Here is an 11984-nt window from a genome sequence, read left to right as displayed (position 1 = left end):
TTAATTATATTAAAATATATTAAAAAAAAAATAATTAATAATTAATAAAATTTTTTGTTCTTTCACTTTTTTAATTATGTACCTAATAAATCTCAGTTTTCTATTACTTTCTTATTTCTAGAATATTATTAATTCTCAACTATATTCTCTAATTTCCAATAAACTAATAGTCATATGTATTTAATTATCTCCAACAACTATTTTTTTCTCACTTATTTCTCTTATTTCTAATCAACGCATTTAATAATTTACAACAACTATTTTTTTTCCTAGATATAAAACTAATTATTTTTTTCAATGTATAACATCTATTTTTGAAATTTTTCTTTCTCATTTGCTCTTTCTTTCTTTAATTTCAATTTTTTTAAAAAAAAACACACAACAAGTCTGTTCTTTTATTATCTTCATAAAGCTGTGAGCCTCATTTGAAAGAATATTACCTTAATCTTGAATGTTCTTTAAAATATAATAACTATTTTGACATTGATGGTTTCGATTTATTTTCAGAGTTAAAATATAATAACTAATTATTTTTTTCAATGTATAATATTTACTTTTGAAATCTTCTTTTCTCATTTGCTCTTTCTTCCTTTAATTTCAATTTTTTTCAAAAAATACACAATAAGTCTGTTCTTTTATTATCTTCATAAAGTTGTGAGCCTCATTTGAAAGAATATTGTTTTAATCTTGAATGTTCTTTCAAATATAATAACTATTCTGACATTGATAGTTTCGATTTATTTTCAGAGTTAAAAATTTTAAAAGAAATTATACAGAAAGAAAACAATCTAATTGATATACTTAATCATATAAGAAGACTCGATTCTTTTCTAAATGTATATATTGTTTTTAAAATTAATATTAACAATTCCAAGAAGTGTTGTTTTAGGAGAAAAAAGTTTTTCAAAACTAAAATTAATAAAATCTTATTTAAGATCAACAATATTTCAAGAAAGATTAAATGGATTGGTTATATTATCAATTGAAAAAAAAATTAGAAAAACTTAATTATAAAAGTTTAATTAAAAGTTTTACATCTCAAAAAGCTAGAAGAATAAAATTTTAATAATTTTTTTAATTTCAATTAAACAAAGCCTCATTTGAATATTTCGCTTTAGGCCTTTGAATTTATTGGGCTGTCCCTACATCCAATCCACCAATTTGTTCACCCTTAATCTAGTATGCTTCAATAGGTTTTTGTTTTCTATTAAAAACTCATTTTTGGGTGAGAAATATGTTTCATTCTGTTCTATAATTAATTATAGCTTTACAAATATTAAGTAAGGAAAAAAAATTATATTCCTTCTGTTCATATATTAGTAATGAAAAATTATGTTTATTCTCTTATTTTTAGCAAGCACCATTTGTAAAAATGATTAAACAATTGATCTATAATCATTAAATAGATTTTAATTCTTGTAATTCAGTTCTTATTGGAAAAATGTTAGCATATCATCTTCCTGTCTAGGTAGAACATCCTTTCAGGCTTTATTAGAAAAATTAGGAGTTAATTAGTTACTTCAAATATGAAATTATTTCATAAATTTGGACTATACAATAAATGAAGAGGACGTAGCAGCTAAGTTATAGTATTGAAATTCAATGATTTGTTGGTTTCCTTTGCATGCTGGCTGCTGAACAAGTTATTACAAATCATTAATAATATTCAGTATCATACAAGCTAAAAGTGCAATTTAACAAACAATTCAATTGGAGCTTTAATTCCAATTTAGATCGATTACATAATCTTTTTGCTTTCATTGTGTTTGACTAATTTATCACATGTTGTTCAAAACTTTTTGTTGTTGACAAGTCAAAAGAATATATATTGATATTTGGAATTATGAAATTTATTCATGGAAAGCCCTAGAGAAACAATTCATTAAATATTCAAGAAATTCATGGCCCATACACGATTTAATACTTCAAGTTAAAATTTCACTTGAATTCAATTTGACACCAAAAAAATGACACAAAATATATAACTCTTGAAGTTGAACCTTAATTGTGCTTACAGGTTAATTAATTAGGGTCATTGAATTAATTATTCTATTTATTAGGTTCTCTTATGTTATTTAGTTTTTTTTTTTTACAGTTTAAAGAATTTTTATACCATAAAAATAAATAGTAGAATTTGTATTTGATTAATAATAAGCCAAATAGAGAGATTTAAATATTAAGTTGTGTAGTTGAGATTGACTTGAGAAAATTAATTATCTTTCGGTAAGAAGTAAGACCCATAAATACATATAAAAGAAAGAAAATTTTGGTCCTATGATTATGAACCAGTAATTAGTAATTAATAGACCAAGGGTGTGCTTAGCTGAACAAGTTATTGCACAGACAAGCAATCTGTGTTTTTTGGCAGTTAAGTTGAAGTGTCTTAAGGGCAAACGAGAAATGAAGAACAACAAAAAGAAATCAATGGTCTTATGGTAGGCCACCTGTCCAGCTCTGATAAAGAAGGTTGCCTAATTATCTAACTAATCTTTAGATCTACAATTAAATAAACAGGTTTGCATATATTAAAAAAAAAAAGATAGGAAGAGATCACTATGATCTACTTGTATATCCCATAAGGTTGGGAATCTTTTTGTAAAGTACAACTTCCACAAAGGTAAAGCTTAAGGAAAATGCCGAGGGTCTTTTCTTTGAGTCTAGGCAAGAAATTGATCCTAAATATAGCTGGACTTCTCAACAAGGATTATTCTAATTCTTTTTGCTATTTAAGAATATACATAGAATTTACTCAATCCCAACTAATTTCCTGAAAGATTAAGTTTCTAAAGAGACTTTCTTGATAGTAGTTGTCAATATTGCTTAATTTACGCAAAGAAGATATTGTTCATGATGATGAGGTACTTATTCATGCACAAAATATTCGTTAATTAGGGAATACAATCATATCTTAATTGTTATATCTTTAATATACTATGAATATCATTTTGTAATGTCAAAAGTTTTATTAAAAAATATTAATAATTGTATGAACTTATTAACGTATAAGTATTTGATTCAAGGATGAGTGTAAATTAAGTTAATTTTTTTTAAAAAAATATTAATTTATAGTTAATGAAATGTATATTTTAATATCAAAATTTCCGTATACGTAATTAATTGTAATTATAAAAAATCTTGACATGAGAATGTTGACCACGCCTAGAAGAATAATCCTCAAAAAAAAAAAAATATTCCTTTTCAATTAGAAATGAGATGCCATATATACTTTATCTATCTATCTACCTATCCACATGTTGAAAATTTCACTACTTAATTTAATTGTTGAAAGGGAACACAATCAAGTGACAACTTTTTGCTTGTTCAAAGTTGAAAACTCGAATCAATTTATTTGGGCGGTTTTTGAGTATCCCATCCCATTATCCCATCAAAGCTTACAGTATTTATTGATTACCTACCAACAACTCTTTCCCTTCCACACGCTTTGGTTGCATGCAAAGCACAGCCCCATACTTGTAACGACAACAGATTAACTTATAGCTAAGCTATAGACAGGGTCTTCCCTCCCCTTTAAATGTTGCAGTTGGTGTAGTTAGCTATCTGCCATCCTCCAAACAAAACTTAAATAACCTTTCAAAAAGAAAAGAAAAAAGAAGGAAAACTCTAGTTAGCTTTCTTTTTCATTTCCTGCAGGCCCTCAACTCTGTTTATAAATCACTCAAGGTTCCAGGTCATGACTTTCATCGAAGACCAAGCCGTTGTTGTTTTGAAGAGAAAAAACAGAAAGATGGATCAGACCCTCGATTCCAAGCTCGTTTCTCAACCAGTTCAAGTGGAAAACAGGAAGAAAGTTGATGATGAGGATGATGATGATGATGATGATCAGAGCTTGAACAAGGCTAGAAGGCGGTATGCTTTGGTGTCGTACAAGGAGCTGCCGGACTACATGAAGGACAACGAGTTTATCCTGAATTATTATAGGGCTAATTGGTCTATCAAGGAAGCTCTCTTTAGCATCTTTCGTTGGCATAACGAAACCCTTAATGTTTGGACGTAAGTTGCAAAAGAAAACAAAGGTTCATGATTTGTCTGATGGTCTTCAGTTTTGTTTTCTGTGGAGTTTCTTCATTTGTTTCTTCTCATGATTATTTTCAGTCTTTTTTTTTTTCTAATTTTATTCTGGTTTTCTGTTGGACTCTCTAGGCATTTACTGGGGTTTGTTCTATTTTTGGGACTGACCATGGCTAATTTGGTGGAAGTGCCACAAGTAGCGGATCTCATTACCTTCTTAGCCAGGTTCGTTTGAGGTTACAGTTCTTAATTTTAATGAATTTTAACATTTTTTTTCAGTAATACTTGTCGAAGCAAACAAACATATTTGTTTTTTCTCTTAATTCTCTGCAATTTCATTCATATAGTTCGGTAGAAATGGTAGTATATTCCTATGTTTCCTTAATTTTTTGTAGTTCTTAAGAAAAAATTGCAAAATCTTTTGTTGTTCTTTTAGCTTTTCACTTTATTATAACAGTAACAAAATTGACATGATCATGCTCCTATGAGTATTGTTCAGGCGTCTTGCAAATACTAAACTAAGCTCCATCAACTATTTCATGATATGTATGTATGTATGTATGTATGTATGTATGTATGTATGTATGTATGTATATGAGATGGGATCCAATGATATTTTACCAATGGCTTACAACTTGCAAGTAAGCCTGCACGTGTCAGAGTCAAAGAGAGGACTGTTAGTTAAAATTTTGGATTAATCTGAGTCCAGACGACTGGAAAGTGAACTGGTGAAAGAAAGGGAAAAGGGGAGGGAAGGGAAGGAAAGGGAAAGGAAGGGAACTTACAAACTGACCAGCTGGAGGGCTGTTACTCGTGGCAAAGTGGGGCAAGTTTATTTTCAACTAGTTGCCATGCCATTCCTCACTAGGAAATAGGAAGTGACAAAATAAAACAAGAGAATTTATTTATTTATATTTATTGTAAATGATTCAGAAAAAAAAAAAAGTAGATAAAATGGATGTTCTCACAATAAAAGCTTTGACTGATGCAGTGGCCTTTAGGCACAGGCAGGTATTTGAATTTGATGATTCAACCAAACGTAATGAATGCTTCGTACCAGGAGGCTCATTACTCATAAAAGTCAAAATACGCTGTCAACTCTTATATCTAAGAAAGGCTCACCAATATAATTGTGGCTGGCATTTAATGGTCTATTTTCACATTATATTTGTGGTAACTGTGCACTAATTGACAGAATATTTTCCAATATATATATGCCAGCCTGCTAGTTAAGTGCCTTATTGATGACAGATAATAAATCGCTGAGCATAGATTTTCCTTGTCCTAAATCAAGAAGTTATATTTCATAATTGGTGCAGGTCTTTTCCTATTAGTGCCGACTCCAATGTATCTCATGATTCTAAAGAACTCTTTATGGTGAGTATGACCCTGTGGCATTTATTCATATGATTATAACAATGTTATGCCTACTTTTCACCCCATTTTTTTTCTTTAATTTTGGTTATGCTATAAAGCTGATAGTTTGAGAATTGCAGGGAGCAACAAATCTTATTGATTTGAAGCGGATAACAACCCCAGAATTGGATATTACCCCTCCAGTGTCGCCGGTTACACGGTGGCCATTCTATGTATTCTTAGGCGGTTCCATGTTCTGCCTCCTATCAAGCAGCATCTGCCACCTCTTTTCTTGCCATTCACACCATCTAAACCTTACATTGTTGCGAATAGACTATGCCGGAATCACTACCATGATCATCACATCATTTTTTCCTCCAATCTACTACATTTTTCAATGTGATCCGCAGTGGCACTTTGTCTACCTTGGTGGGATCACAGCTCTAGGCTTGTTCACCGTCGTGACACTGCTATCACCATCACTGTCAACGAGCAAATTTCGTGCATTTCGAGCTTTACTCTTTTCTTCCATGGGGCTCTTTGGCATTGTCCCTGGAATCCATGCTGCAATTGTCAACTGGTCTAATCCGCGTCGCAGTATCACTCTGGCCTATGAGGCCGCCATGGCCATATTCTATTTGACCGGGACCATGTTCTATGTTAGTCGGATTCCAGAGAGGTTGAAGCCTGGATGGTTTGACTTGGCAGGGCATAGTCATCAAATATTTCACATTCTCGTCGTGATGGGTGCATTGGCTCATTATGGTGCTTCTCTTGTATTTTTGGAGTGGCGTGACCGTAATGGCTGTTAATCATCAAAAGGTGGGTTTATGTTTGTTTAATTTAGTCATGTAACTGTGAGTAATATTCATTTATTATAGTTTTCTTTTTCTCTTTTGTGAGGTTGGGGGTCTTGGGATTTATATGTATGACGTTCAGGTATTTTTCTCTAAATGTACATCAATGATAGGTAGCATCTTCATGAAGGGAAGGCTATCAGTAGAGCTGCAATATACAAAGAATCATACTTGAAATTCATGTATTTTTTTTTTCCTTTCTTGTTTCACTTGTTGGGGATTGAAGAGAGTTAAGAACAGCTTCCTCATTCATATATATGTAACCTATCAATTAATCATTTTTTTGACTGTATCATCAACTTATTAAGCGAAAGTGTTCTTCTATGAACAATGTTGTACTTCCTTTATTGAACTGATAGTATCTGATCGATGTTTGAAAAATTCTAGCAACTGCATGCTTCAGGAGAGTATCCTCAGTCAGTAGCTACCAGTTTCCCGCAATCTGGTGGCTTTTAGCGTGGAATATCACAAGTCCGAATGCTCAAGCCGCAAGGTTTGGAAAGTCCAGAGAATTAACCAGCAAATGGTTATCAATTCTGTCAATTCTCTGATCTAGACTCCAGAAAAATGACATGAATTGGAGCTTTCAAATTAAAACAAAGCACATTATGGATCAGTTAAAGCTTATTAGAGTGCATTAACTCTCTAAACAGAGCAGCATTAAGCCGTTAACTGAGTTAGAAAAGCAGGGTCTAAAGACTAAGCAAGAAAAAGAGATTAAAGGAAAAGAGGAACGGCTTACAATTCTCCAAGCTGGCTACTAAGCCATTACTTGGAGGACTATTATAAAAAATGGTCTAAACTCTAATGTCCACTTATCACCTGAAACTTGGACCTTCCAGATCGGTGAATAGAGAAGATTAATTCTTACCTTTCAATTAATATTTGAAACTACTTTCAACGTATGTATGAGAGTTTGCATAAATATCTGTAAACAATTACAGGATCCAATGCCTAGCTGGTTGGACTTTTAGTACTTTGTGCCTTCAACTTCACCTAAAGGGCACAGGGCTCTAGAATTTTGTGATCCGAGACTTACTACAAATGCTGAAATTGATGTGTAGTCATATGAACACCGTCTTAGCCAGCCAGATTTTGTGGTTGAGTAAATCAGTAAGCACCCGGGTTTAGAGCTCAGACTATTCTCCAGAATCTCTACACTATAAGCATCACCATTAAAATAGGTGACTTTCCAGGGCCTTCACACGTGAAAAGCCTAATAGAGCTGAAAAGAATAGTTGTATATTCAACAGGGGAGCAACATCGGTCTGCAAAAGCAAGTACTCTGTAATCAACCCAGAATTAAAATTAGAATGGGAAAATGAACCTGTAAATTTTTAATAGCTCTGATCTGATTGAGTTCAAGCTTAGAAAAGGACCGACACTGGAGGCAAGAAGCATTTCCGAGCTTAGAAAGTCTAAGCTATCATCTGTCAATATATATGATATTTTTAATAGCGATTGATTATCACTTTGCTTTTACCAGTGGCCATCTATAGCTGTCTCCGCCAAGGACAATTACCAGTCATCAGTAGCCAAAAAAAAATGTGGCAGCTGCGACCAGTGGTCATAATCAAAGATTAAGTATCAACAACCATCACCTTTAACTAATGATGACTGGTATTTAATTTGGAGGATGTCAATGACAAAAAACTATAAGAAGCAACATCCATACAACTAGTAGTCAATGCATTATTTTCTTAGTTACCAAATATGGAAAATGTTAAAGAAAAAAAGTTATACAGTTCAATGCAGAACAGAAAAATAGTTAAACAGTACAGAAACCTATACTAATTTCTGTAAAAAAAGAGAGGAGGTTTTGTTATTTTAAATATGAAATAATCAAATTAAGATCATTGCTGAAATAATTAAACATCATAAGCCTTCCTCAATTGCCATGTGATTAGTCATTATATCTTATTATTGAACTGATTAAACAAGTGAATATCTATAAAGAATAGCTAGCAATAATCTTCTTTTCTTGCCCATCATTTTAATATTCAGAGGTTGCAGTCAAAGGCCTTTTTACTTTCGTATGATATATATATGTATGCAAACTAAAAGGTTAGCTCAACTTAGTTCTGCAACTTTCATATATAGCCGACAATATCTTCCTACCTTTCTATCCAATGAAAGAAACGCCATAGGAAAGGTGAGATACAGAGAGTTTTCATGAAGTCATGGGAACCTCAAGCTGCCATTCATCGTCCTTTCTTCTTCCAGCTCTTTTACTTCTTCTTCTGGTCCTTCTCTGTTTCTCTCCCTTTAATAGCAACCATTTCACTCAATTTGTAACTTCTTTCTCGCCTTTCAGTCTAGGACAGACCAACCATACAACAACACCACACGTTTCCCTTGATGGGTTTTTATCAACTTCCATGTATAAAAGCAGTAAACATAAGGCTGCTATCATCAAAGTGAGCATTATATACATTTTTGCAAGTTTTGTCTTAAAGCCTCACTGAATGATGACTGTTTTTGGCCCTGTTTTAATCCATCAACTTCGTAAATGTTTCTCTATTGGCAGAAAAAGAGCAACTCTGAGAGGATTGAAGAAGATTTAGCTAGAACACGAGCAGCCATTCTCAAGGCAGTTCAATTGCAAAACTTTACATCAGAGAAGGAAGACATTTTTGTTCCAAGAGGGTCCATTTATAGAAATGCAAATGCTTTTTATCAGTTAAGTACTTTTATGTGAACCTGGCACTATAGATTATATTTGAGAGGACTAGTATTGATTTCCGATCAATTAACATGTTCTTTCTGTTCTTCGTATATAATCAGGAGCCATACAGAGATGATAAAAAGGTTCAAGGTGTGGACATACAGGGAAGGAGAGCTACCTCTAGTCCACAACGGGCCATTGAACGATATATATGCCATAGAGGGGCAGTTCATTGATGAAATGGAGAGCAAGAACAACCCTTTCAGGGCTCGCCATCCTGATGAAGCGCATGTATTTTTCTTGCCCATTAGTGTAACAGGAGTGATTCACTATGTTTACAAGCCTATCACCTCAGTTAAAGAGTATTCTCGTGATCGATTGCAACGATTAGTGCTGGACTATATCAACACCGTGGCAAGTAAACATCCATACTGGAACAGAAGCAATGGTGCGGATCATTTTATGGTTTCATGTCATGACTGGGTATGTTTCAACTTTTTTTTCCCTTTATTTTCTCAGTTTCTGGGTGTTTTCAGCTGATGTTTATATCCGGGGATGAGTTTGCTTTATATTTTATTGAAAATTTACAGATTTCCTGATTCATCAGAAGCGTCTAAAGTCCTGCTGTGCCTGATCATGTTTAGGTGCATGACAGAAATAAGGCTAGTGATTGGGATACTTGGGAAGGCAAGGGACCTTAAGAGCAAATAGTAAATTCTTTGTTTGTTTAGTCACTTAAATTATAAGTTACAACATGTGATCAACCAAGGATTTTGGTGTGAAAAAAAATGTGGAGTTTCCATATTTGTCTTCCTCACTTCAGGTCTCACATGGCAGACTGAAATGAAAACTGACAACCGTTCAACAATCTTCCCATGAAGCAAGGCTCTAATTAAATGGCGCATTTTTTTCACATTATAAAGTGCATTCAAAAGCAAGAATCTAACAGTGTGCAAACTTTATTTATACTGCAAGTGGCATTTTAAATACCCCATCTCCTCTCCTCCAAACGGTGGGTCAAAAGAACCAAGGGTTGATTTTGTACAAACAATTGTGAGTACGGCACATAACTCCTCGAAAGGAATGATGACAAACACGTGCATATTCTAGACACAATGCACTTTCCGAACTTACATTATTTTTTAATCTATTGCTATAAATTGATGAACTTATTAAGAAGAATATTTAGTGCTACTTTTCTCTGTTTGACATTTCAGGCACCGGAAGTTTCACAAGCCAATCCTGAACTCTTCAAGAACTTCATCAGGGTCCTTTGCAATGCTAATACTTCTGAGGGTTTCAGGCCCAAAATAGACGTCTCGTTGCCTGAAATTTACCTACCTTTCGGAAAACTTGGGCCACCCAATCTGAGCCAGGGTCCTAATAACCGGCCTATCTTGGCATTCTTTGCGGGTTCAGCTCATGGATACATCAGGAAAATCTTACTCGAGCAATGGAAAGACAAAGACAATGAAGTCCAAGTCCATTCTCGCCTTCCTAAGGGTGTAAACTACACCAAAATGATGGGGCAGAGCAAGTTTTGCTTGTGCCCAAGTGGGTTTGAAGTGGCCAGCCCAAGAGAGATTGAAGCAATCTATGCAGGGTGCATCCCAGTCGTAATATCAGCCAATTATACATTACCCTTTAGTGACGTCCTCAAGTGGAGCCAATTCTCAGTACAAATCCCCGTGGAGAAAATACCAGAAATTAAGACCATTCTGCAAGGGATACCAAATAGAAAGTACTTGAAGATGCATGAGAGGGTGAAGAGAGTACGCCGGCATTTTGAGTTGAACCGGCCAGCTAAGCCATTCGATGTAATTCACATGGTGCTTCACTCCGTATGGCTAAGGAGGCTCAACTTCAGGTTGTCTTCTTGATCTAACAGGGAACCCTTTGTGAAGAACATGCTTGATTTCATTGTTTCTTTTTTGATGTTAAGTGAGATACAATTTTGGACCACATTTGGGGCCAGAAAGGCAAAGGCCAGCCTCAAGTTTGTGCCATTAAGGAAATTTGCAAAGAAAAATGTACTATAACAGCACTCTTTGATCACAAAACATAAGAATACTATAACACATTTTTCATTTCTAATGTTCATTTTAGTTTCTTAAAGTGATATTCTTGGGACTAAGTAACTAACAACAACTCGACAAGTCATGTTTTCACTTTAAAAAATCTTAGCTAACATTCATTTCAAACTCATGATGGCATGCATTTAATTAAAAAGGAAGCAGGCTCGAGAAGTTTGTGATCCAAGGCAGAGAGTACTATAAACTTGAGACATTAGCTCAGATCATGTGGCTCTTTCTAAGTCGTAAACATGCTCCTCGTACATAAGATAATGCCTTGGCTCAACCTGGCTAGCGATAGTATATAGATACCTTAGGGTCTTGTCTTTTTCTCATTTATATTATTCAAACCCCTCATCTAAAATTTCTTCACCTTCTATAATTATAATTACTTTGATCTAAGAACTAGAAATATAAAGAACTATTATTCTATATATCTTCCTTTATTCACCAAAATATTGTCAAGGCCTAGCTAGTCAAATAAACTCGTTTAACGTCATCCTTAAAAATTAAGGAACTAAATATAAACTGATAGAGATATATATGTACATTAAAAAATGGTCCGAACAAAAAAAAAACAATTATTTGTCTCAAAATTTTAAAACATGTTAGAAATTATATAGAACCCACCTTTTATATATATATATGTATATATATTTGATATGAAACATCAATATAAGGGATGGATCATCAGGTATACCTTTACCCCGGTTGGGTATTAACAAAAGTAAATACCTATTTCCGTAGCTATGAATAGGGGGAGCTGTAAATGACACTTAGTTTCAAACACCATACTCAATATAATCCCATCATATCCAAGTCCTTGGAAGTCTAAGAAGCACCATTAAACCCTCCTTTATATCAGAATGGAGAACATAGATAAGTCATCACTTGCTCCACAGTTTGAAGGAAATTCTTGCAGCTAATTAATGAACCAAAGAAAACCAGGAAAACACCCCATATGATTTTTTTTCCCTTCAAGTCTTGTGGATTATGAGGGAGTAA

General features: G+C 33.6%; 2 protein-coding genes across 2 annotated transcripts; both read left to right on the top strand.

The window, feature by feature from the left end:
* Positions 3466 to 6589, top strand: LOC18588833 (heptahelical transmembrane protein 1). The gene is made up of 4 exons (XM_018128415.1): positions 3466 to 4011; positions 4162 to 4254; positions 5349 to 5406; positions 5526 to 6589. The coding sequence occupies exons 1-4, from the start codon at positions 3692 to 3694 to the stop codon at positions 6195 to 6197; spliced, it is 1143 nt and encodes a 380-aa protein (XP_017983904.1). The 5' UTR covers positions 3466 to 3691; the 3' UTR covers positions 6198 to 6589.
* On the top strand, positions 8423 to 10787 carry LOC18588832 (probable glycosyltransferase At3g42180). The gene is made up of 4 exons (XM_018126792.1): positions 8423 to 8659; positions 8770 to 8921; positions 9027 to 9390; positions 10125 to 10787. Exons 1-4 carry the CDS (start codon positions 8423 to 8425, stop codon positions 10785 to 10787), a joined length of 1416 nt encoding a protein of 471 aa, XP_017982281.1.

The sequence above is a fragment of the Theobroma cacao genome, chromosome 9 (genome assembly GCF_000208745.1).
Source record: "Theobroma cacao cultivar B97-61/B2 chromosome 9, Criollo_cocoa_genome_V2, whole genome shotgun sequence".
Classification (NCBI taxonomy): Eukaryota; Viridiplantae; Streptophyta; class Magnoliopsida; order Malvales; family Malvaceae; genus Theobroma; species Theobroma cacao.
The sequence above is the reverse complement of the archived record's forward strand: the minus strand, read 5'-3'. Positions and strand labels throughout refer to the sequence as shown.

Coding starts and splice junctions, on each gene's coding strand:
- LOC18588833 (XM_018128415.1), top strand. CDS start 3,692: ATGACTTTCATCGAAGACCAAGCCGTTGTTGTTTTGAAGAGAAAAAAC. Junction 4,255..5,348: donor CTCATTACCTTCTTAGCCAG/GTTCGTTTGAGG, acceptor TAATTGGTGCAG/GTCTTTTCCTATTAGTGCCG. Junction 5,407..5,525: donor ATTCTAAAGAACTCTTTATG/GTGAGTATGACC, acceptor TGAGAATTGCAG/GGAGCAACAAATCTTATTGA.
- LOC18588832 (XM_018126792.1), top strand. CDS start 8,423: ATGGGAACCTCAAGCTGCCATTCATCGTCCTTTCTTCTTCCAGCTCTT. Junction 8,660..8,769: donor ATAAGGCTGCTATCATCAAA/GTGAGCATTATA, acceptor CTCTATTGGCAG/AAAAAGAGCAACTCTGAGAG. Junction 8,922..9,026: donor AATGCAAATGCTTTTTATCA/GTTAAGTACTTT, acceptor GTATATAATCAG/GAGCCATACAGAGATGATAA.